This window comes from Saccopteryx bilineata, chromosome 4, assembly GCF_036850765.1.
Source record: "Saccopteryx bilineata isolate mSacBil1 chromosome 4, mSacBil1_pri_phased_curated, whole genome shotgun sequence".
Lineage (NCBI taxonomy): Eukaryota > Metazoa > Chordata > Mammalia > Chiroptera > Emballonuridae > Saccopteryx > Saccopteryx bilineata.
Genome location: NC_089493.1, coordinates 40,014,362 through 40,037,830, shown reverse-complemented (window position 1 = coordinate 40,037,830; position 23,469 = coordinate 40,014,362). Strand labels below are relative to the sequence as shown.

At 39.9% G+C, this 23,469-nt stretch overlaps 1 protein-coding gene and 1 non-coding gene across 2 annotated transcripts in view; both read left to right on the top strand.

The window, feature by feature from the left end:
- The window catches only part of MNAT1 (MNAT1 component of CDK activating kinase), a 255,821-nt gene that overhangs the window by 75,097 nt on the left and 157,255 nt on the right, over positions 1-23,469 (top strand). The window contains exons 2-3 of the mRNA XM_066274524.1: positions 19,431-19,583; positions 21,362-21,435. Coding sequence (XP_066130621.1) covers positions 19,431-19,583; positions 21,362-21,435 — 227 coding nt within the window. The remainder of the gene's footprint in view (positions 1-19,430; positions 19,584-21,361; positions 21,436-23,469) is intronic.
- TRNAS-GGA (transfer RNA serine (anticodon GGA)) lies at positions 22,894-22,969 on the top strand. The gene has a single exon. It is a non-coding gene; the product is annotated as a tRNA-Ser (tRNA).

Below are 23,469 nucleotides of genomic sequence, written 5' to 3'. Positions count from 1 at the left end.
GAATTAATTTCATAGCAGCAATGAGCAATTCTGAGGAAATAGTTTATTTTATGTTATGCTCTTGAAAATAATGATTTTGCTTAGCTATGGTGTTTTTTTGAAAGAAACAAATATTTCTTCAAAGTTTTGATAATATAAACCCAGGTATCAACCTTACTGAGGTTTTCTTCTTTATGCTGAGTTCTGACAACTAAGGATAGTTCCATTTTTAGTCTTAGCTTTAAAAATTTTGTTTAAAAATTTGAGCAGTTAAGCCACGAAGCTGGCTTTATTAATGGAGTTAATAACTTACCCTCTCATATTCTAACAGCTCAAGACCTCTTATCAGAAGGAACGCTTATTAGCATTTAAGATGAACAAAAATTGTTTTGAGAAATAAATACTTTTCCTAGAATATGCCCCGTTAATGAAAGTAGAAAAAAATATGCATTTATTGTGTAAAATACCAGAATTAATATTGGAAGTTGCTGAATATTTAAATAAGTAGAAAATATTTTTTCTTATAGTCTCTAGACAATTTACGAATTATTTGGTCAGATGGAAAGGATTTGATACATGTACAGCTAATAATTATTGAACATTTACTATGTACTAGATACTGTTTTAAGTTTTTAAAATATATAATAACTCACTTAATTGATTGGATGGTGGCCATTTGATTTGTTAAAAGGTTTGAATTTACTACCTTCTTTTTTTTTTTTTTTTTTGTATTTTTCTGAAGCTGGAAACGGGGAGAGACAGTCAGACAGATTCCCACATGCCCCCGACCGGGATCCACCCGGCACACCCACCAGGGGGCGACGCTCTGCCCACCAGGGGGCGATGCTCTGCCCATCCGGGGTGTCGCCATGTTGCGACCAGAGCCACTCTAGCGCCTGAAGCAGAGGCCACAGAGCCATCCCCAGCGCCCAGGCCATCTCTGCTCCAATGGAGCCTTGGCTGCAGGAAGGGAAGAGAGAGACAGAGAGGAAGGAGAGGGGGAGGGGTGGAGAAGCAGATGGGCGCTTCTCCTGTATGCCCTGGACGGGAATTGAACCCGGGACTTCTGCACGCCAGGCTGACGCTCTACCACTGAGCCAACCGGCCAGGGCCTACCTTCTTTTTTTTTTGAGAGGAGGGAAAATAGAAAGATGCCACATGTGCCCCAATCAGGATCCACCTGGAGTCCCCATCTGGTGCTGATGCTCAAATCAACCAAGCTATCCTCAGCACCTCGGGCTGACATTCAAACCAATCAGGCCACTGGCTGTGAGAGGGGAAGAGAGAGCGAAGGGGGAGAGGGAGGGAAAAAGAAGCAGATGATCGGTTCTCATGTGTGCCCTGACCAGGGATCGAACGTGGGACATCTGCGCGTGGGGCTGACCCTCTACCACTGTGTCAACCATCTAGGTCCTGGACTTTCCATCTTTATTAGTGAAATTTAAAATTAATTGTCCTGACTGTGACTGATGGTTCTTCTCCCTCAGCTATGGCTCAATTGGTTCGATTGCATTGCCCCAGGTACTAAGGATGGCTCTGTGAAGCCTTTGCCTCAGATGTTAAAAATGGCTCAGTTGCAAGCATGGCTCCAGCTGGGCACAGCATCGGTCCCAGCTGGGGGTTGCCAGGTGGATCTCAGCTGGGATGCAAGTGGGAGTCTGTCTATCTCCATCTCCCCTCCTCTCACTTGGAAAAGAAGAAGAAAAAAAAATTGTCCCTGCCATTCAAAACATTAAAATAATTTACACCTCAGCCATAAAAAATGATGATATATTGTCATTTAAGACAACATGGATGGACCTTGAGAACATTATACTAAGTGAAATAAACAAATCAGAAAAAGCTAAGAATGGCCCTGGCCAGTTGACTCAGCAGTAGAACGTTGGCCTGGAGTGTGGAAGTCCTGGGTTCTATTCCCGGTGAGGGCATACAGGAGAAGCAACCATCTGCTTCTCCATCCCTCCCTCGCCCTTCTCCTCCCACAGCCATGGTTTGAATAGATTCAGCAAAGTTGGCCCTTGGTGCTGAGGATAGCTCCATGGCCTCAGCCTCTGGTGCTAAACTAGCTCAGTTGCTGAGCAGTGGAGCTGCAGCCTAACAGGCAGAGCATTGCATGGTAGAGGCTTGCCGGGTGGATCCCAGTCTGTCTTCCCGCCTCTCGCTTAAAAAAAAAAAAAAAAGAAATTAAGAAAGAAAGAAAAAGTAAAAGAAAACACTAAGAATTATATGATTTCACACGTAGGTGGGATATACAACTGAGACTTACAGACATAGATAAAAGTGAAGTGGTTACCAGGGGTTGGTGGGTGGGAGGGAGAGGAATAATGATACAAATATACTGTGATGGAAAATGATTTGACTTTGGGCGATGGGCACACAATGCAATCAACAGTTCAAATGCTATATAGAAATGTTTACCTGAAACCTATGTACTCTTAACAAAAATTATAAGTTTATAATATGACTTAGGCTTTAAAACAGTCATAATACATGTCTCAAGATTGTCTATTATATTGGTAACTGATTTTCCATAGTGTTTATTGGATATTTAAAGTGATTAATTGAAAATGTTAATAAATATTGAGCAAACTTTGATATATGGGGGTCCTTGGGTTACGGCAGTCTTGACATATGATGTTTCGAGTTTACAACACTCACTCCCATATTTATTTGGACCTGTTTTGGGGGACTCGATTTGTTCCATTGACTGATTTATCTGTTCTTGATTACTGCAGTTTTATAGCAAATCTTGAAGTCAGGTAGCATCACGTCTTCAACTTTGTTCTTCTAAGCTTTGTGTGGATATGATGGGCCTTTTGCCTCACAATACAGTGTGTCCGTAAAGTCATGGTGCACTTTTGACCTGTCACAGGAAAGCAACAAAAGACGATAGAAATGTGAAATCTGCACCAAATAAAAGGAAAACCCTCCCAGTTTTATACCTATTCAGTGTAGTCCAATGTGGGCTCACGCACAGATTTTTTAGGGCTCCTTAGGTAGCTATCCTGTATAGCAGGGGTCCCCAAACATTTTACACAGGGAGCCAGTTCACTGTCCCTCAGACCGTTGGAGGGCCGGACTATAAAAAGAACTATGAACAAATCCCTATGCACACTGCACATATCTTATTTTAAAGTAAAAAAACAAAATGGGAACAAATACAATATTTAAAATAAAGAACAAGTAAATTTAAATCAACAAACTGACCAGCATTTCAATGGGAACAATGAGCCTACTTTTGGCTAATGAGATGGTCAAATGTCTGGTTCCATATTTGTCACTGGTAGCCATAATAAGTGATATGACGTGCGTCTGGAGCCGTGACGCGTGCGTTACCGCGCTTTGCAGTACTCACTGACCACCAATGAAAGAGGTGCCCCTTCTGGAAGTGCAGCGGGTCAGATAAGTGGCCTCAGGGGGCCGCATGCAGCCCGCAGGCCTTAGTTTGGGGACCCCTGCTGTATAGCCTTTACAGACTCATCACTGATTGATGGCCTACCAGAACGGGGTTTCTCCACCAAACTGCCGGTTTCCTTCAACTGCTTATCCTACCGAGTAATGTTATTCCTATGTGGTGGCATTTTGTTATAAATGCGCCAATATTCACGTTGCACTTTGGTCACGGATTCGAATTTTAGCGAGCCACAGAACACACTGAACTTTACTCTGTACGGTCCACATCTCGACTGGCATGGCTGTGGGCTGCTCCACTGTATACACGGTGTTACGTCATCATCTGTGCATGCGCACATGCTGCCACATCATCCTAAGAAACTGGGAGGGTTTTCCTTTTATTTGGTGCAGATTTCACATTTCTGTTGCCTTCTGTTGCTTTCCTGTGACCGGTCAAAAGTGCACCATGACTTTACGGACACACTGTATATACTTTAGAATCAGTTTGTCAATATCCATACAATAATGTGCTGGGAATTGAGTCTTCCTATCCATGAATTGTTCCTATCCACAAACATGGAATATCTCTTTATTTAGTTCTTTTTATTTTGTTTGCAGGAGTTTTGTCGTTTTCCTCTTTTTTATTTATTCTTTTTTGTTTTTTAAGTGAAAAGCAGGGAGGCAGAGGGACAGACTTCTGCATGCAGCTGACTGGGAACCACCCAGCATGCTCACTGGGCGGGGGTGGGGTGGGGCGATGCTCTGCCCCATCTGGGGCTGTACCTCTCTTGGAACCAGAGCCATTTTAGTGCCTGAGGTGAGGCCATAGTGCCATCCTCAGTGACCAGGACAACTTGCTCTAGTGGAGCCTTGGTTGCAGGAGGGGAAGAGAAGTAGAGAAGCGAGAGGGGGAGGGGTAGAGAAGCAGATGGTCACTTCTCCTAAGTGCCCTGACCGGGAATCAAACCTGGGACATCCACTTGCTGGGCCGATGCTCTACCACTGAGCCAACTGGCCAGGGTTCGTTTTCCTCTCAGAGAGCTTTAACAAATACAAAATATTGTTAGACTTATACCTAAACATTTGTTTTTTATTTTTTATTTATTCATTTTAGAGAGGAGAGGGAGAGACAGAGAGAGAGAGAGAGAGGAGAGACAGAGAGAGAGAAGGGGGGAGGAACTGGAAGCAACAACTCCCATATGTGCCTTGACCAGGCAAGCCCAGGGTTTCGAACCGGCGACCTCAGCATTTCCAGGTCGATGCTTTGTCCACTGCGCCACCACAGGTCAGGCCAACACATTTTTTTTTTTAATTTTTTTTTTAGTGCTAATGTAATGGTATTGTGCTTTTAGTTTCACATTGCACTTGTACATTGCTAGTTGTTAGAAAAGTAATAATAGACTTTTGTATGTTACCTTGTATCCTGCAACTTTGATATAATCAAGGAGTTTTTGTTTATTTCTTGATTTTCTACATAGATCAGGGGTACCTTTTTATACCTACCACCCACTTTTGTATCTCTGTTAATAGTAAAATTTTCTAACCACCTACCGATTCCACAGTAATGGTGAATTATAAAGTAGGGAAGTAACTTTACTTTATAAAATGTATAAAGCAGAGTTACAGCAAGTTAAAGCATATAATAATAATTACCAAGTACTTTATGTTGGATTTTCGCCAAGTTTGGCAGAATAAATCTTTATAAAACAACTTACTGTAGTTAAATCTATCTTTTTATTTATACTTTGGTTGCTCTGCTACTGCCCACCATGAAAGCTGGAACGCCCACCAGTGGACGGTAGGGACCAGATTGACTACCACTGATATAGATGATCATGTCATCTACAAACAACAATAGTTTTCTGTCTTTCTTCCCAATCTATCTTTTGTTTCCTTTTTTGCCTTACTGTATTATCATAAACTTCTGGTAACATGATGAAAAGGAATTGTGCAAGGAGATACTTTTTTGCTTTATACCTGATTTCAGTGGGAAAACTTCCAGTTTCTCACTGTTAAGTATGATGTTAGCTGTAGGTTTTTAATCTAAATCAAGTTGAAAAAGTTTTGTTTCTGGTTTACTGAGAGTTTTATCAGGAATGGGTGTTGAATTTTCTCAAGTGCTTCTTCTGCATCTATTGATATGATCATATGATTTATCTTTTTTAATTTATGTGATGGGTTACATGAATTAATTTTTAAATATTGAACTAACCTTGTATCTGGGGTAAATCCCATTGGTGATGGCATATAATTAATTATTTTTATACTTTTTGGATTTGATTTACTAATATTTTGTTGAGGATTTTTATATTTCTGTCCATGAGATATAATGGTCTGTGGTTTTCTTTTCTAGTAATATCTTTGTCCAGTTTGGTATTAGGGTAGTGCTAGCCTCATAGAATGAGTTAGTAAGTATTTCCTCTGCTTCTGTGCTCTGAAAGAGATTGTAGGGAATTGGTATGATATCTTCCCTATGTGCTTGGTAGAACTCACTAGTGAACACATCTGGGCCTGGTGCTTTCTGTTTTGGAAGGTTATTATTAATTCAATCTTTAATAGATATGGGTCTATTCAGATTTTTTATTTTTTTATTTTTATTTTTTGTGGGAGGCAAGAAGAGAAAGAGACAGAAACACCAAGCTGTTCCTGTATGTGCTCTGACCAGGGAATCGCACTGAAAGCCTCTGTGCTTCGGGACGATGCTCCAACCAACTGCACTATCTGGCCAGGTTTAATTTTCATTGACTTTTAGAAAGACAGAGGAAGGGAGAGAGAGGAGGGGGACGGGAAGCATTTGTTGTTCCACTCAGTCCTGCATTCATTGGTTGCTTCTTGTCTGTGCCTTGACTGGGATTAAACCCTCAACTTTGTTGTTTTGGGACAAAACAGACTGAGCTAATTGGCCAGGGCCCAGATTGTCTTTTTTTTCCCCTTTTTTTAGGTGAGAGGAGGAGAGATAATGAGGCAGACTCCTGTATGCACTCCTACTGGGATCCACCCAGCAACCCCATGTAGGGTCGATGCTTGAGTACTGAGCTATTTTTAGCTCCTGAGGCTGACACCTGGATCAATAAGCTACCCTGAGTGCCCTGGCCATGCTCAAACCAATTGAGCCACTGGCGGTGGGAGGGGAAAAGGGAAAGAAGGGGGGAGGAAGGGGCAGAGAAACAGATAGTCACTTCTCCCGTGTGCCCTGACTGGGACTTGAACCTGGATGTCCATATGCCAGGCCAACTCTATCCACTGAGTCACCGAGCCACTGGCCAGGGACCAGATTGTTTTTTTTCTTGTGAACATTTTGGCAGATTGTGACTTTGCAGGAATTTGTTTAGGTTATCAAATTGGTGGGCATAGAGTGTTTATGATTTTTTAATTCTTTTAATTTGCATAGGATCTACAATGATACTCCCTTTTTTTTCCTGCTGTTAATAATTCGTGCTCTTTTTCTTTCTTAGCCTGGCTAAAGGCTGTTGACTTTATTGGTGTTTTTTCCAAAAACCTGCTTTTGATTTTGCTGATATTTATTGATTTCCTGTTTTCAGTTTTCTTGATTTGTGTTCTAATTTTATTTTTTTCTACTTAGTTTTTATTTAATTTGCTCTTTTTCTAGTTTCCTCAGGTGGAAGCTAGATTATTGATTTTAGATCTCCTTTTATAATATCAATATATACATTTAATGCTATGAATTTCCCTCTGAGTACTGCTTTTACTCATCCCACAAATTTTGATGAGTTCTATTTTCATTTTTATTTATTTCAAAATATTTTAAATTTTCTCTTGAGAGTTCTTCTTTGGCCCACATATTATTTAGAAGTGTGTTGTTTGATTTCTAAGCATTTTGGAATTTCTTAGCTATCTTTCTGTTGTTGATTCCTAGTTTATATAATTCCATTTGTGGTCCAAGAGCAGACATTGTATGATTTCTATTCTTTTAAATTTAAGGTATGTTTCATGGCCCAGCATGTGAACTATCTTGGTGAATATCCCAAGTGATCTTGAAATGAACATATTATCTGCTGTTGTTGGATTAAATAGCCCCGTGGTCAGCAAACTGGCTTGCGAACATATGCAGCTCTTTGGCCCCTTGAGTTTTTAGCAAAGGCCAGTTTAGGAGTACCCTAATTAAGTTAATAACAATGTACCTACCTATATAGTTTAAGTTTAAAAAGTTTGGCTCTCAAAAGAAATTTCGATCGTTGTACTGTTCACTAATGAGTTTGCTGACCACTGAAATAGCCCATAGATGTTAATTATCCAGTGAATGGATGGTGTTGTTGAGTTCAACTGTATTGATATTGTGACTTTTGGATCTTTGGATCATTTTTTTTCTTTTTTCTATTTTTTGCATGAGAGAGATTGAGTGACAAGAAGGGGAGAGATGATAAGCATCAATTTGTAGTTGTGGCACTTTAGTTGATTGCTTCTTGTATGTGCCTTGATTGGGAGACTGTAACTGAGCCAGTGACCCTTGGCTTAAGCCAGTGACCTTGGGCCTCAAACCAGTGACCATGGGATCATGTTGATGATTCCTTGCTCAAGCTGGTAAGCCTGTGCTCAAGTCAGCAACCTCCAGGTTTCAAACCTGGGACCTTAGTATCCACAACACTGTCAGGTGGATCTGTCCATTTCTGACAGAGAAGTGTTAGAGTCACCAAATATAATAGTCAGTTAATATATTTTTTCTTGTACTTCTGTCAGTTTTGGTCTCACATATTTTGACACTCTATTATTAGGGACATGCACATTAATGATTGTTGTGTCTTAGAGTATTGTCCCCTTTGCTACTATGTAATGCCCTTCTTTGTTTTTAAGTTTGCTCTGTTTGAAATTAATATTGTTAACACTTACTTCCTTTTGATTAGTTTTAGCACAGTATATATTTTTTCATTCATTTACTTTTGCTCCTTAGGTGTCTTTATATTTAAAGTGGGTTTTTTCTTTCTTTCTTTCTTTTTTTTTAAGTGAGAGGAAGGGAGATAGTAAGACAGACTCCCCCATGCACGCTAATGGGGATCCACCTGGCAGCCCTGTCTGCGGATGATATTTGAATTAACTGAGCTATTTTTAGCACCTGAGGCTGATGCTGGGTCCAACGGGCTATCCTCAGTGCCTGGGGCTGACACTTGAACCAGTCGTGCCATTGGCTACAGGAGGAGAAGAGGGAGAGGGGGTAGAGGGAGGGAGAGAGAAGCAGATGGTCACTTCTCCTGTGTGCTGTGACTTGGAATTGAAGCCGGGATGTCCATATTCTAGGCCAATGCTCTATTCACTGAGCCGGCTGGCCAGGGCCCAGTGTGGGTTTCGTGTAGGCAAAATATAGTTGGAATTTGTTTTTTGGTTTACTGTGACAATCTTTGTCTTTTAATTGGTACATTTAGACTATTGACATTCAAATTGATGACTGATACAGTTGGATTAATATCTAACAGTTGTTAGAATTTTCTGTTTGCTCTAATTATTGTTCCCATTTTTGTCTTTTACACTGTCTTTTGTGTTTTTAACTGAGTATTTTATGTGGTTTCACTTTATCTTTTCAATTTTTTTTTTTATACAGAGACAGAGAGTGAGTCAGAGACAGGGATAGACAGGGACAGGGAGAGATGAGAAGCATCAATCATTAGTTTTTCATTGCGCATTGCAACACCTTAGTTGTTCATTGATTGCTTTCTCATATGTGCCTTGACCGCGGGCCTTCAGCAGACCGAGTAGCCCCTTGTTGGAGCCAGTGATCTTGGGTCCAAGCTGGTGGGCTTTTGCTCAAACCAGATGAGCCTGCGCTCAAGCTGGCGACCTTGGGGTCTCGAACCTGGGTCCTCTGCATCCCAGGCTGACGCTCTATCCACTGCGCCACCGCCTGGTCAGGCTAATTTTTTTAATGATATGAGACAGAGAGAGGAAGGGAGAGAGAAAGGGAGAGAAAAAGCAATAACTTGTTGTTTTACTTAATTGTTCCATTTTAGTTGTATACTCATTGCTTCTTGTGCATGCCCTGACTGGGGTTTGAACCCATGGCCTCTGGTGCACTGGGTTGATGCTTCATCTACTGATAAACCTGGAAGAGGCTCTCTTTTTTTCTTATACTTTTTGTAGTGGTTGTCCTAGAGTTTGCAGTATATATTTACAACTAATATAAATCCACTTTCAAATAACACAATACCACTTTACAGTTACTGTGAATACCTTATAACCAAGTAATTCTAATTTCTACCTCCTACCCCTTGTATAATTGCTATCATATGTAAACACACACACACACACACACAGTGGTGGGATTCAAATAATTTAACAACTGATTTTCTGCCCTAATGACTGTTTTAAGTATTAAAAAAATGATATAATAAAAGGTAGTTTATTATTTCATGCATTTAATACTTAAATAAGAACAATAAAAGAGGTATACAAAACTAGATTATGTTATAAAAAAGTTTTAAAATAATAACGAAAAAATATTAAATAGGCCCTGGCCAGTTGGCTCAGTGGTAGAGCATTGGGCTGGCATGTGGAAGTCCTGGGTTCGATTCCCAGCCAGGGCACACAGGAGAAGCGCCCATCTGCTTCTCCACCCCTCCCCCTCTTCTTGATCTCTCTATTCTCTCTCTTCCCGTCCCACAGCCGAGGCTCCATTGGAGCAAAGTTGACTGGGCGCTGAGGATGACTCCAAGGCCTCTGCCTCTGGCACTAGAATGGCTCCAGTTGCAACTGAGCAAGGGCCCTAGATGGGCAGAGCATCGCCCCGTAGTGGGCATGCCGGGTGGATCTTGGTGGGACGCATGTGAGAGTCTGTCTTTCTGCCTCCCTGCTTCTCACTTCAGAAAAATAATTAAATAATACCTGACAAAAATAATAAAACTATTAAGATATCCACATTGCTTATTGATTGGTGTCCTCACTTGAAATTTTTTCACAGATGGATGGAATGAACATTACTGCAAGTGCTTAGAATATGCTGTTGCGCAGATAAATGTTGAAACAGAGTAAAGAATGTAAATTTGTGATTTTCACATTGGGCGGCTGCCGCCCAGGCACTCACCTTAGAGAGAATCCTGATTATAAGTGCCATCTTAACAACTGGTTTGCCTAACTCAATGAAAAAGTAGGTAATGGTTCTGCTGAACCAATTCAAACCTCTGAATCTCACCACTGCATATATATGTGTACATAATATATAATATATACAGATGCATACATAATCAAATTTATTGTTGCATTTATTATTTTGAAAAAAATGTTATTTGCTAAATTAACTAAGAATAAGAAAAGTGAAAGTTTTAATTTTACCGTCACTTATTCCTTCCTGATTCTCTTCCTTTATTTATGTAGCTCTGAGTTTCTGACCCATTGCTTTCCTTCTCTCCAGAGAACTTCTTTTAACATTTCTTGCAAGGCAGGTCTGTTGGCAACAGGTTCTTTCAAAATTTGTCTGATAAAGTCTTTATTTCTCCTTCACATTTTTTTTTTCTTTTCATTTTTTCGAAGCTGGAAATGGGGAGGCAGTCAGACAGACTCCCGCATGCGCCCGACCGGGATCCACCCGGCATGCTCACCAGGGGGCGATGCTCTGCCCCTCTGAGGCGTCGCTTTGTTGCATCCAGAGCCATTCCAGTGCCTGAGGCAGAGGCCACAGAGCCATCCTCAGCGCCAGGGCCATCTTTGCTCCAATGGAGCCTCGGCTGCGGGAGGGGAAGAGAGAGACAGAGAGGAAGGAGAGGGGGATTGGTAGAGAAGCAGATGGGCGCTTCTCCTGTGTGCCCTGGCCGGGAATCGAACCCGGGACTCCTGCACGCAAGGCCGACGCTTTACTGCTGAGCCAACCGGCTAGGGCCTCTCCTTCACTTTTTTTTATTTTTTTTTTATTTTTCTGAAGCTGGAAACGGGGAGAGACAGACAGACTCCCGCATGTGCCCGACCGGGATCCACCCAGCACACCCACCAGGGGCGACGCTCTGCCCACCAGGGGGCGATGCTCTGCCCTTCTGGGGTGTCGCTCTTGCTGTGACCAGAGCCACTCTAGCGCCTGGGGCAGAGGTCAAGGAGCCATCCCCAGGGCCCGGGCCCTCTTTGCTCCAATGGAGCCTTGGCTGCGGGAGGGGAAGAGAGAGACAGAGAGGAAGGAGGGGGGGGTGTGGAGAAGCAAATGGGCGCTTCTCCTATGTGCCCTGGTCGGGAATTGAACCGGGTCCCCTGCACGCCAGGCCGACGCTCTACCACTGAGCCAACTGGCCAGGGCCTCTCCTTCACATTTTAAGGATAGTTTTTCAGGGTATTGAATATCAGATTGAAGGTATTTTTCTCTGAACAGTTTAACAGTCGCATTCAATAATTTCTTCTTGTGCAGCTTCTGGGGAGAAATCGAATGTACTTCTTATTTTTGTTTTTCTGTTAGTAAAGTGTTTTCCTTCTGACTTCTTTCATGACTTTATATTTGCTTTTCTATAATTTGAAAATGATATGCCAACGTATATATATGTTTTGACATTTATTTCACGTGGTTTTCTCTGAGCTTCCTGGATTTTTGGTTTGGTGTCTGGTGTTAACTTTGAGGAAATATTCAGTTATTATTATTGTTTTTAATATTTCTTTTGTTGTTTCTCTATTCTTTTTCTGGTATTCTCAGTACATGCATCCTTTTGCAGTTTTCGCAGAGCCCTTGGATATTCTGGGTTTGTTTTTTTTTTCCAGTCTTGTTACTTTTCAGTTTGCAAGAATTCTATTAATATATTCTCTTATTCAAAGATTCTTTCTTCAGCTGTGTTCAGCTTACTAGCAAGTTTATCAGAGGCATTTTTCATTTGTTTCTTTTTTTATATCTAGCTGTTTTTTATTCTTAGAATTTACATTATTCTGTTTACATTGTCAATCTGTTCTTTAGTATTATCTACTTTATCTTTTATAGCCCTTGTCATATTATAGTTATTTTAAATTCCCAGTCTGGTAAATCTTATATCTCTGCCCTGTCTGATTCTGATGCTTTTCTGTCTCTTCTAATTGTTTTCTGGTATGGCTTGTAATTTTTTCTTGATAGCCAGACATTATGTACCTTGTAAAAGGAATTAGTAATGTTATGGTGAGGTGTGGGGGGAGGGAAAGTGTTCTATATCAATATGACTAAGTCTCAATCTTTTAGAGAGCCTAGGCCTCTGGACTGGGAACTTCACTTGTGCCTCAGTTTTTTCTCTCCCTATAGTTGGTTAGGATGGCTAGAATGGTTTAAGTTGGGTATTTCTTTTCTCCCAGGTGAGTTAGGCTCTGATAATTGCCCACCTGGTTAGGCTCTGGTTAATTAGTTTCCCCTGAGGGCTGACTTGTTAGAAGAGAGTGCGCTGGTCTATTTCTAAATGGTTTCTTTATGCATCTTTATCCCTTTACATACAAATTATAATTGTGTTTGTTCATTTGCTCTTTATAATTAAACCTTTATTGATCTTATGTAACCTGGTTCTCAGACATTTTGGGTTTAGTACCTTTGATAATCTTAGAAATTACTGAGGACTCCCCTAAGAGCTTTTATTTATGAAGGTTATATCTTAATATACTGTAATGGAAATTAAAATTGAGAAAATTTGAAAATATTAGGTAGCTATTACATATTAAAATAAATACTATCTTGTTATAAAGTATAACTGTATTTTCCAAAACAAAATATTTTGTGTGTATGTGTGGTGTGTGTGTGTGTGTGTGTGTGTAGCATAATTTTACATTTTTGCAAAACTCTTTAGTGTTTAACTTTAGAGAAGACAGCTGGATTGTGATATCTGCTTCTCTGGTGAAACTGGTGTTATGTGTCTTGGTTGAAATATGAATATGATCTGGCCTTCATAGCTATGCAGTTAGAAAAGGGATAAACCTATTGATAGCCTTTTCAGATAATTGTAGATATTCTTGGCTTACTTACGTAAACGTATATTCACTTCCTTTCAGTTATCGTGAAAGTAAAGATGATGTCTTGTTGCCTGACCCGTGGTGGCGCAGTGGATAAAGCGTCAACCTGGAATGCTGAGGTTGCCGGTTCAAAACCCTGGGCTTGCCGGGTCAAGGCACATATGAAAAGCAACCAATGAACAACTAAAGTGGAGCAACTATGAGTGATACTTCTCACTCCCCCCATCCCTTATCTTTGTAAAATAACAAATAAAATCTTAAAAAAAAAAAAGATGTCTTTTTTAGTGCAGAACCTGCATTTCTGGAAATTGTAGTATTCACTAAATTTCTCCTTTCTTTTCCCAAGGTAGAATTAATAGTAACGGTCCCTATAGGATGCATTTGTTCCCCTTAAGTTACCCAAAGCCCTGAGGCCCTGAATCCCCGGTGGCTATGGTGTGTGTTCCTTTGCCATTCATATAGTTGTTTGTCAGTACTCTCAGTCTGTAGTAATATTCTGAAGCTCTTCATGAAGTTATCTAGGGGGATTTTTCTTCCATTTCCTGCCTGAGCTTCATACTGTTTTCTCAACAGTATTCATGAGGGGTCATCAAGCCTCTACCAAGCATGCATCTTAACATCCAGCACTATTACCTGCACACACTTTTTTGGTCAAAACTATTCATCAGTGGCAGAGAGAATGGGTACAGAAGAGTGTAGTCCACATAATTCAGAACATACTTCACTCAGGACAGTGAAGTTAGAACCGTCCATGGCTTAGAGCATTTGGAATATGATGTATGAACACTCACTGGCCAAGAGTGTGCAGTATAATTTATTGAGCTATTGTTCATTGGCTGAGAACTTATGATAGTCTTCAAAATACATGTTTATTAAAGAGTTTCATTTTTTCTATTTCCACCACTATCTTCTAAGCACTTGTGCATAAAGTTGGTGTTATTCTCTTTCTCTCATGGAGTGAAGGATACTGGTTTTTTTCGTTATGTTGAGGTTGAGGTAACTTTATTTTTCAAAACAAAAATATATGTCTTTGGGATATTAAAGAAGAATTGTAGAATAGGCAAGGCCTAACAGGAACTCAGGAAGATATTTGGGCTAGTGGTACATACCAGGGATTATTGTTATAGGTCATTGTGTAAATTGTGAGTAAGAATAAGATTGAAGCCTGACCTGTGATGGGGCAGTGAATAGAGCATTGACCTGGGATGCTGAGGTCTCAGGTTCAAAACTCTGAGGTTGCCGGCTTGAATGTGGTTGCTGGCTTGAGCCCAAGGTCACTGGCTTGAGGCTCAAAGTTGCTGGCTTGAGCAAGGGGTCCCTAGCTTGGCTGGAGCCTGCTGGTCAAGGCGCATATGAAAAATAATGAACAACTAAAATGCCGCAGTTACAAGTTGATGCTTCTCATTTCTCTTCCTTTCTGCCTCTGTCTCTCTCTCTCTTGCTGAAAAAAAGAAAAACAAAACAAAATAAGATAAAAGGAAAAAATGTGGAATGTAAAGAGGACCGTAGTCAGTTCTTATTAGGTATATGACTTTATGCCAATTTTTTTACTCTCCTTGTGTTTATTGTCTTCAGTACAGGTTACTTGTATGAGCAATAATACAATACTTAAGGAATAATAATATAAGAATAGATTCCGTGTTAAATGTACTTACAACTGTAAACCAACTTTGGCCCCCTATAATGCATTCCTGTTTTAGTTGCTGAGACATGATTATTATAGTAATGAGGGTTAACTGGATTCTGTGACTAATTGATTTGAAATTCACATTATATGTTAATAGGTAATTCCTTTTTATAAAGATTACATATTCTTTCTATCAAAGTTATTAAATTCAGAGTTCTGCCATTAAAAATTTGTTTTGACTACAAAAACTGAGGTAAGCAGAGAAAAAAAACTTGTGGACACAGACAACAGTGTTGGGATTGCAGGAGGGGAAGGGGGGTGGAAGAGGTTAAAGGGGCGTTGGTGGTGATGGAGGGAGACTTGACTTGGGTGGTGAGCACACAGTGCAGTGTACAGATGATAGCTTGTAGAACTGCGCACCTGAAACCCGTATAATTTAATTAACAAATGTTGCCCTGTTAAATTCAATAAAAAAAAGTTAAAAAAAAAAAAAAGAGAAGAAAACCCCAGACCTGTTTAAGACGAAGATTCAAATTGGGACCCAAACTGCTGTAATAATCTTCTCTTACCCCATTTTAAGTCCTAGTTGAGAGCTGGTATTATTGTTTCATGGTAAAGGGAAAGTACAGAAAAACAGAAAAATTGCCTAACACAGTGTTGATCTTCTGTGGGCCAGTGTAATCTAATTGAAAACCTAATTATCATATATAATGTTATTTTTGGGAAAATATATTCTGAGTTTCAAGTCATTAATATGAAGCAAACTATTGAAACAAAGTCTATTTGTAAAGTGACTGACTACCTTTTTCAAAATGCAACAGATATTATTTTTGGTGAGCTTTCCATGAATTCTTGAACACATTTCATTGATGTATGTCTGTAATATTTTATTAATTAACTAGTGATCATTTAACTCTAAAATTTTCCATTCATTTAGGACAAAGATTTTTTTCAAATGGTTTATTTAGTTAGGATTTCTTACATTTTAATGTTCAAAGATATGGTTTTACAATCAGTAGTCACTGGTACAGAAAAGTTAGGCAGCATATTTTGGGAGAAAAAATTCCATAGTAATATTCAGCTTCTACCCTAAAGATTTCAGTACACATGGGTTTAAGAAATATAATTTTTTAGGACCCGGGTTCGATTCCCGGCCAGGGCACACAGGAGAAGCGCCCATTTGCTTCTCCACCCCTCTGCGGCGCTTTCCTCTCTGTCTCTCTCTTCCCCTCCTGCAGCCAAGGCTCCATTGGAGCAGAGATGGCCCGGGCGCTGGGGATGGCTCTGTGGCCTCTGCCTCAGGCACTAGAGTGGCTCTGGTTGCAACATGGCAACGCCCAGGATGGGCAGAGCATCACCCCCTGGTGGGCAGAGCGTGCCCCATGGTGGGCGTGCCGGGTGGATCCCGGTCGGGCGCATGCGGGAGTCTGTCTGACTGTCTCTCCGTTTCCAGCTTCAGGAAAATGAAAAAAAAAAAAAAAAAAAAAAAGAAATATAATTTTTTTGTAGAAATAAAATTTTTAACAGAAATTATCACTTAGTTTTTATCTTTCAAGACCATAGCTTCTATTTTCAGTTGTTTCCAGAAGCCAAGGAGCTAAAGAAGACTGGAAAGTGCTGATAAAACTAGATTACTTTGAAGAAAGTCTTAATACTAAGTTTGTGATTATGCTTTGCTAAGTTTGTTGATCTATTTTAATACTTATTGAAATTCAGCATGGAATATAATCACTCTTGAAGAAGTAAAGGGAAACAGGTTGGATAATAATCTTAACAAAGTAATAGAAATTGTTAAATATTCTTGATACAAGAAAATAAAATCTAAAAATAAATTGTTCAGAGAGAAAAGAGGGTAGATCACCACTCTGGTTTTTACAAACAAAAGAAAACCATAAAAATGCCTTTGGGAATGCGTAATGACCAAGGATTTTGGCTTTTTTAGCAAACTGTTCTTGTTCTGCATAATATAAGATTTTGTTTGAAAAAATTCCCAGCACTCCTGAGGCAAAAGATTGCCCACATACGGCTGTTTTGGTTGCTCTGTTGCCAGATGAAGTAAACTAGCAATTATCAACTTTTCTTCTGTTTTTTCTTATATAACTAGTTTTTGTGTCTGTAATTGTAAATATATATTGAAAATATGCAGAAAAGGACCTGGTTATATAAACACTAGACAGTATGTTACCTGTGGGAGATGAGGTATAGAACAGAATGAAGTTGAACTTCTAGGTTTTTTTTTTCTGTGTATTTCTGTATTTGAGCTTTTTAAAAAAAATGTTCTTTCAGCAATTAAAATTGGAAAGGGAAAAAGTTGTATAGGAAAATAAATTTTAAAAATTGTTAATACTATTGAAATCCTTATATTTAAAGACAGAGTTTTAAAAAAGGACATGTAGAACAGGTGGTAGAAACAAATAATGTATTATGTTTAAGATACAGTATGACCTTTAGAAATATTAAAATGTTCCATATTACCTTGTTTACTCAATTATCGATGGAGAGTACTCTTTTAAGTCCTTGAAATACAGAATATTATTTGTGGCTCAATAATTTTAATATTTCAGAATGCTCCTTGCCTATAAATATCTTTAGTCAGTATAATTATAAAGTTTGCTTATTTTTAACTTCAGTAGTTAGATTTAATATACTTTAACCACAAAGACTGGGGGAATGTACCATTCTCAGTTGTCCCAATCCCAAACTGATCTCTCCCATTTGCAAAAAATCTCTATTCTTTCTCATAGAGATTTTCCCCCTATGTATGTATGTATGTATGTATGTAATGTATGTGTTTATTTATCTTTGTATTTTTCTGAAGTTGGAAATGGGGAGGCAGTCAGACAGACTCCCACATGTGCCCGACCGGGATCCACCTGGCATGCCCACGAGGGGGCGATGCTCTGCCCATTTGGGGCGTTGCTCTGTTGCAACCAGAGCCATTCTAGCGCCTGAGGCAGAGGCCAACTTTGCTCCAATGGAGCATTGGCTGTGGGAAGGGAAGAGAGAGACAGAGAGGAAGGAGAGGGGGAGGGGTGGAGAAGCAGATGGGCGCTTCTTCTGTGTGCCCTGGCCGGGAATCGAACCTGGGACTCCTGCACGTCAGGCCGACGCCGTACCACTGAGCCAACCGGCCAGGGCTCCCTCTGTATTTTGATGGCATTATTAAGATAAAATGAAGGTGAATGTTAGTATTTTATTAATAACCAACTAACTAATAAGAAAGTTGCTAAATTATTAATTTTATTAATAAGGATTAAAATTTTTTATTTTCTTATTTCATTCTTATTTAGCTTATTTCATAAGTCAACTATGTATTTGGGAAAAATCAACCTTTTATTATTATTAGAATTTTACTTTTCTTTCCATCTTCTTTATTTTTTGTTACATATAGTTTATTGAGTACTTTATTAACTGTCAGGCACTGCAGATAGAAGACAAGATAGGCCAGATTTCTGCCCTCATTAAGTTTACATCCTAGAGAAGGTTACAGAAAATCAACACATAAAGAATTTCAGATAATGCTAAGAAACTGATAATGCTAAGAAAGTGTGGTCCTAACATATATGGAATTGGGCAAGGATTACAACCAGATGACTATATACCAAAATGTGTAAATATTTACAAGTTATGAATCAAGGTACATAATCTGCTGGGATCTGCTGGGGCAGGGCAGGGAGAATGGGTGGTAGGTTCCTGGATCCATCTAAAACAGTGTGAGCACTGCTCTATCAAGTCCCCAGGCATTTGGCACAGAGAAGTTGACCTCTCCAGCTCTTTGCTTTTCCAACTCAAGACTTCTAAGCTCTTCATATCGAACTACCCAAGAAAAGGGAGAGGGGATGCAGGTATCTGGGAAACCTGTGTAGGCAGTCACTTGAATGCATTTGGGGCAGCTAACTTTAATAACTGGTTACAGTTTTTATAAGTAGTTACTCTTTCTAGATTTCTAGGTTGAAGCTGTGATAATTTTCTCCTTTCTCTGCATGACGGAGCATTCTCAGCTCTTCCTCCTCTGGCCTGGGGCCTCCTTCAGCTAGTACTTCTCGCTTGTAATTGCCATTTGCTTAATTGCTTACTAAACTTTCAAAAAATTTTTTTTGCAAGGCTGAAAGGGAAAAGAAAAAGTCTTGGTCTTAGTGATTGTGGTTTGCAGTGCTGTCTAAGTATAGACCCCTGGCAGAGGCTGTTGTGGCCCAGATCTAGGGTGATACTAGACTGAGAGCAGAGGGGACCGTAGGCCACTCTTTCCCATGCCTCTGACTTCTCCCTATCCCGCCACCTCGGAATCCTTCTGGCCCCCAACTCTGTATTGTAAATTCATTTCATTTGGAAAACCAAATTGGTATCTCTTGGAATACCAATGTCTGAAAAGTAACCTCCAAATGAAAATTAACATTTTTCAATTTTTTTGGTAAGATTTTAAGTAGCAATCAGTAATCCCCCCCCCCCCGAAAGCCCACTCGGCAAAAACCACATAAAAATGGCAAAGTATGTACAGCTGTTGCACATTTGAATACTAGCTTCAAAGTTCTACTGTCTTTTTCTCGTATAGGTGTGAAAGTTGTGTGGATTTACTGTTCGTGAGAGGAGCTGGGAACTGTCCTGAGTGTGGCACTCCTCTTAGAAAGAGCAACTTTAGAGTACAGCTCTTTGAAGATCCTACTGTTGACAAGGAGGTTGAGATTCGGAAGAAAGTGCTTAAGATGTAAGTGTTATTGTTTGAATGATTCATTCCACAAAGAGGACTTTAATAATTATTTCAATAAATGATATCATTATTTGCAAATAGAAATGTGGACAACTTGGCAAGTGAATAAGTATAAATTCACCTATGTATTTGTTCAACAAACATTAGGTTCTTAGAGAAATCAGAAATATTAATTATCTAACCTTTGTTAGAGAAGAGTAAATCCTCTTGATTGATGGCTTCACAATTCATTTATTTGCTATTTTTACATTAATTTAATTAAAAAATATATATTGAATACCCACTATATGCAAACACTGTATTATACATATTAGGCACTAGGTATGAAATGAGTGAACCAGCTACGAACCTTCTCCTCATAGCTTATGGTATGGTAGCATAGGATACCATCGAGGTAACCAATTTAAAACAGGCAAACAAAACAAATATGGGATTATAAATTGAGAAAAATGCTGTAAAGTTAGTGATTGAATGTTGGTGGGGGTCAGTGATGTTAGGTGAGGCCTGAGGAGGTAACATTTAAGTTAATATTTGAAAGCTATTAGAGAAAATCTTGTATTAGCTATTATTTGTTTTGACATATAGCTATATGTGTGTGTGAGTACATGTATATTCTTTTGCATTTATAACTTACTTTTTTACTCTTTGTTAATAGGTTTGGGTTTCTTCTTATTTGTCTCCTTGTATTGTTTTTGAAGTTTAAAGAGTCATTGCATATTTAATTTATTATTCTTTTACTTATTTATTTATTTTGTTTTTCTTTTCTTTTCTTTTTTTTTTTTGTATTTTTGTATTTTTCTGAAGCTGGAAACGGGGAGAGACAGTCAGACTCCCGCATGCGCCCGACCGGGATCCACCCGGCACGTCCACCAGGGGCGACGCTCTGCTCACCAGGGGGCGATGCTCTACCCCTCCGGGGGGTCGCTCTGCCACGACCAGAGCCACTCTAGCGCCTGGGGCAGAGGCCAAGGAGCCATCCCCAGCGCCCGGGCCATCTTTGCTCCAGTGGAACCTCCACTGCGGGAGGGGAAGAGAGAGACAGAGAGGAAAGGGGGGGGGGGGGTGGAGAAGCAAATGGGCGCTTCTCCTATGTGCCTTGGCCGGGAATTGAACCCGGGTCCCCTGCATGCCAGGCCGACGCTGAGCCAACCGGCCAGGGCTTATTTATTTATTTTGGTGGTTACATTTCCACCTTGGTCACCAGGGTTTTAGCATCTTTCTAGGTACTTAACCAGTGTCACTTTATCAGTGCCCCAAGCTGCTCTTTATTATTTGGATTACTTTGAGGAGATAGATTCTCTTAGAATCTTGTCTTTTATCATTAATGCCTATGGTTTTCTAATTCTTGACAGGTATATTGCAATATTTACATTTTTCCTTAAGACTATAACAATCATGAAAAATACAAATGTATTTTTTGAATTAATTTTTATCTTTCTGGAAATTAGTGAATCTAATAAAAAGTAAACAATATCATGATTTCCTATGATAGACCTGCTTTAAGTTTACTTTCCATTCTTTCAGGGTCCATCCTAGTTTCTTTTTCTTTCCTGTAATCTCAGAAAGACTTGGTATTGCAGCACTCTCTCCTGATTCTACTTCTCTCTGTAGTCATATGAATTTAAGAACACATTCTTGTTCTCATTTCAAACCTGCTGTCAAGAAAACAGTGTTTTACACAGCAGTCCATTTCTATGTATCATTTATGAATTAAGACTAAACAAACTAAATAATATTAAAAGCAAGTGATATGTTATTTTTTTCTTCTCTTAAAGATACAATAAAAGAGAAGAAGACTTTCCTAGTTCAAGAGAATATAATGATTTCTTGGAAGAAGTGGAAGAAATTGGTAAGATTTTAATGCTTATACTTAAGGTGTTCTAAATTGTGCTTTTATCTTTTAGGTGCCAGGAGAACGTTTCAGAACTCTAGCAAGTTTTGATGATAGTCGATGTTTACTTAATTACTTTCTGATGTGCTCAGTCATGTTTGTTATATTGAAGGTATACTTAACTAAAGGATATTCTTAAGTAATAAACATTTTGTCTTAGGAAAAATATGATGAATACCACTTTATAGCTAGGAAAGATGGCTGTATCTGTATACATCATCTTTATGTTGATGATGTGTTAAAAAGGAGGAATATTTAGAGTTTTTAAAAACAGAATTTCTGTTAACTATATCCATGGTGACTTTTTTTCCCGTTGTTTTTTTTTTTTGACAGAGAGAGAGAGAGAGAGAGAGAGAGAGACAAATAGGGACAGACAAACAGGAAGGGAGAGAGATAAGAAGCATCAATTCTTCATTATAGCTCCTTAGTTGTTCATTGATTGCTTTCTCATGTGTGCCTTGACCAGGGGGCTACAGCAGAGTGAGTGACCCCTTGCTCAAGCCAGCGACCTTGGGCTTCAAGCCAGCTACCTTTGTGCTCAAGCCAGCGTCTATGGGGTCATGTCTATGATCCCGTGCTCAAGCCAGTGACCGTGCACTCAAGCTGGTGAGCCCGCGCTCAAGCCGGATGAGCCTGCCCTCAAGCTGGTGACCTCGGGTTTTGAAACTGGGTCCTCCACGTCCCAGTCCAACACTGTCCACTGTGCCACCGCCTGGTCAGGCTCTTTTCTTTTTCTTTTGAGAGAGTCAGGAAGGGATGGATCAAGGGGAAGAGAGAGATGAGAAGCATCAATTTGTACTTGCTTCACTTTAGTTGTTCACTGATTGCTTCTCATATGTGCCTAACCAGGGGGTGCAGGCCAAGCTAGTGACCCCTTGCTCAAGCCAGTGACCTTGGGCTCAGCCAGGGACATTGACCTTCAAGCCAGTGACTTTTGGACTCACGCCAGTGACCACTGGGTTATAGCCAGTGACCTTGGGATCATGAAAATGATCTTGTGCTCAAGCTAGCAAACCAGTGATCAAGATGATGAGCTTGCGCTCTAGCCAGCGACCTGGGAGTTTCTAACCTGGATTTTCCCTGTCTCAGGCCAATGCTCAATCCACTGCACCACTGGTCAGGCAACTATGTCCATGGTGACTAAAGGCATATGTTGTTTATTGTCATTTATGCTTCTGTGCATATAGTAGTTTCAAAATACTTCAAAGCAGTTGACTGTTGAGTGGCATTCTGTGATACAGTGTTACTCTAGAATCAAAGGTTAGAATAATCTTAGTGCCTTTTATTTCTATTGGGATTAGTTAAGGATGTTTTTATTAAAAGAAAGTATTATTTCTGGTTTTTTTTAAATAAGATTTTGGAGATATTAAAAAGTCTGAAAGTTGTTATATATCAATTAAGAAATTAACATTCTTGGCCCTGGCCGGTTGGCTCAGTGGTAGAGCGTCGGCCTGGAATGCGGAAGTCCCGGGTTCGATTCCTGGCCAGGGCACACAGGAGAAGCGCCCATCTGCTTCTTCACCCCTCCCCCTCTCCTTCCTCTCTGTCTCTCTCTTCCCCTCCCACAGCAAGGGCTCCATTGGAGCAAAGATGGCCTGGGCGCTGGGGATGGCTCCGTGGCCTCTGCCTCAGGCGCTAGAGTGGCTCTGGTCGCAACAGAGCGACACCCCGGATGGGCAGAGCATCTCTCCCTGGTGGACGTGCCCGGTGGATCCCGGTCGGGCGCATGCGGGAGTCTGTCTGACTGCCTCCCCGTTTCCAGCTTCAGAAAAATACAAAAAAAAAAAAAAGAAATTAACATTCTTTTTAAAGTTGCCATAATTATTATTACTTAATATAGGCCTAGAAATGATACAAAAATAATAGACTGTGAAAATTAGAGTGAGACTAAGAAAATTAAACAATCATCTTTTTAATTTTTCTCTCGATTCTGATAGCTAGGCTCTGCTTACATTATTTCTTATTTAAAATATAATTATAAAAAAGTTTATT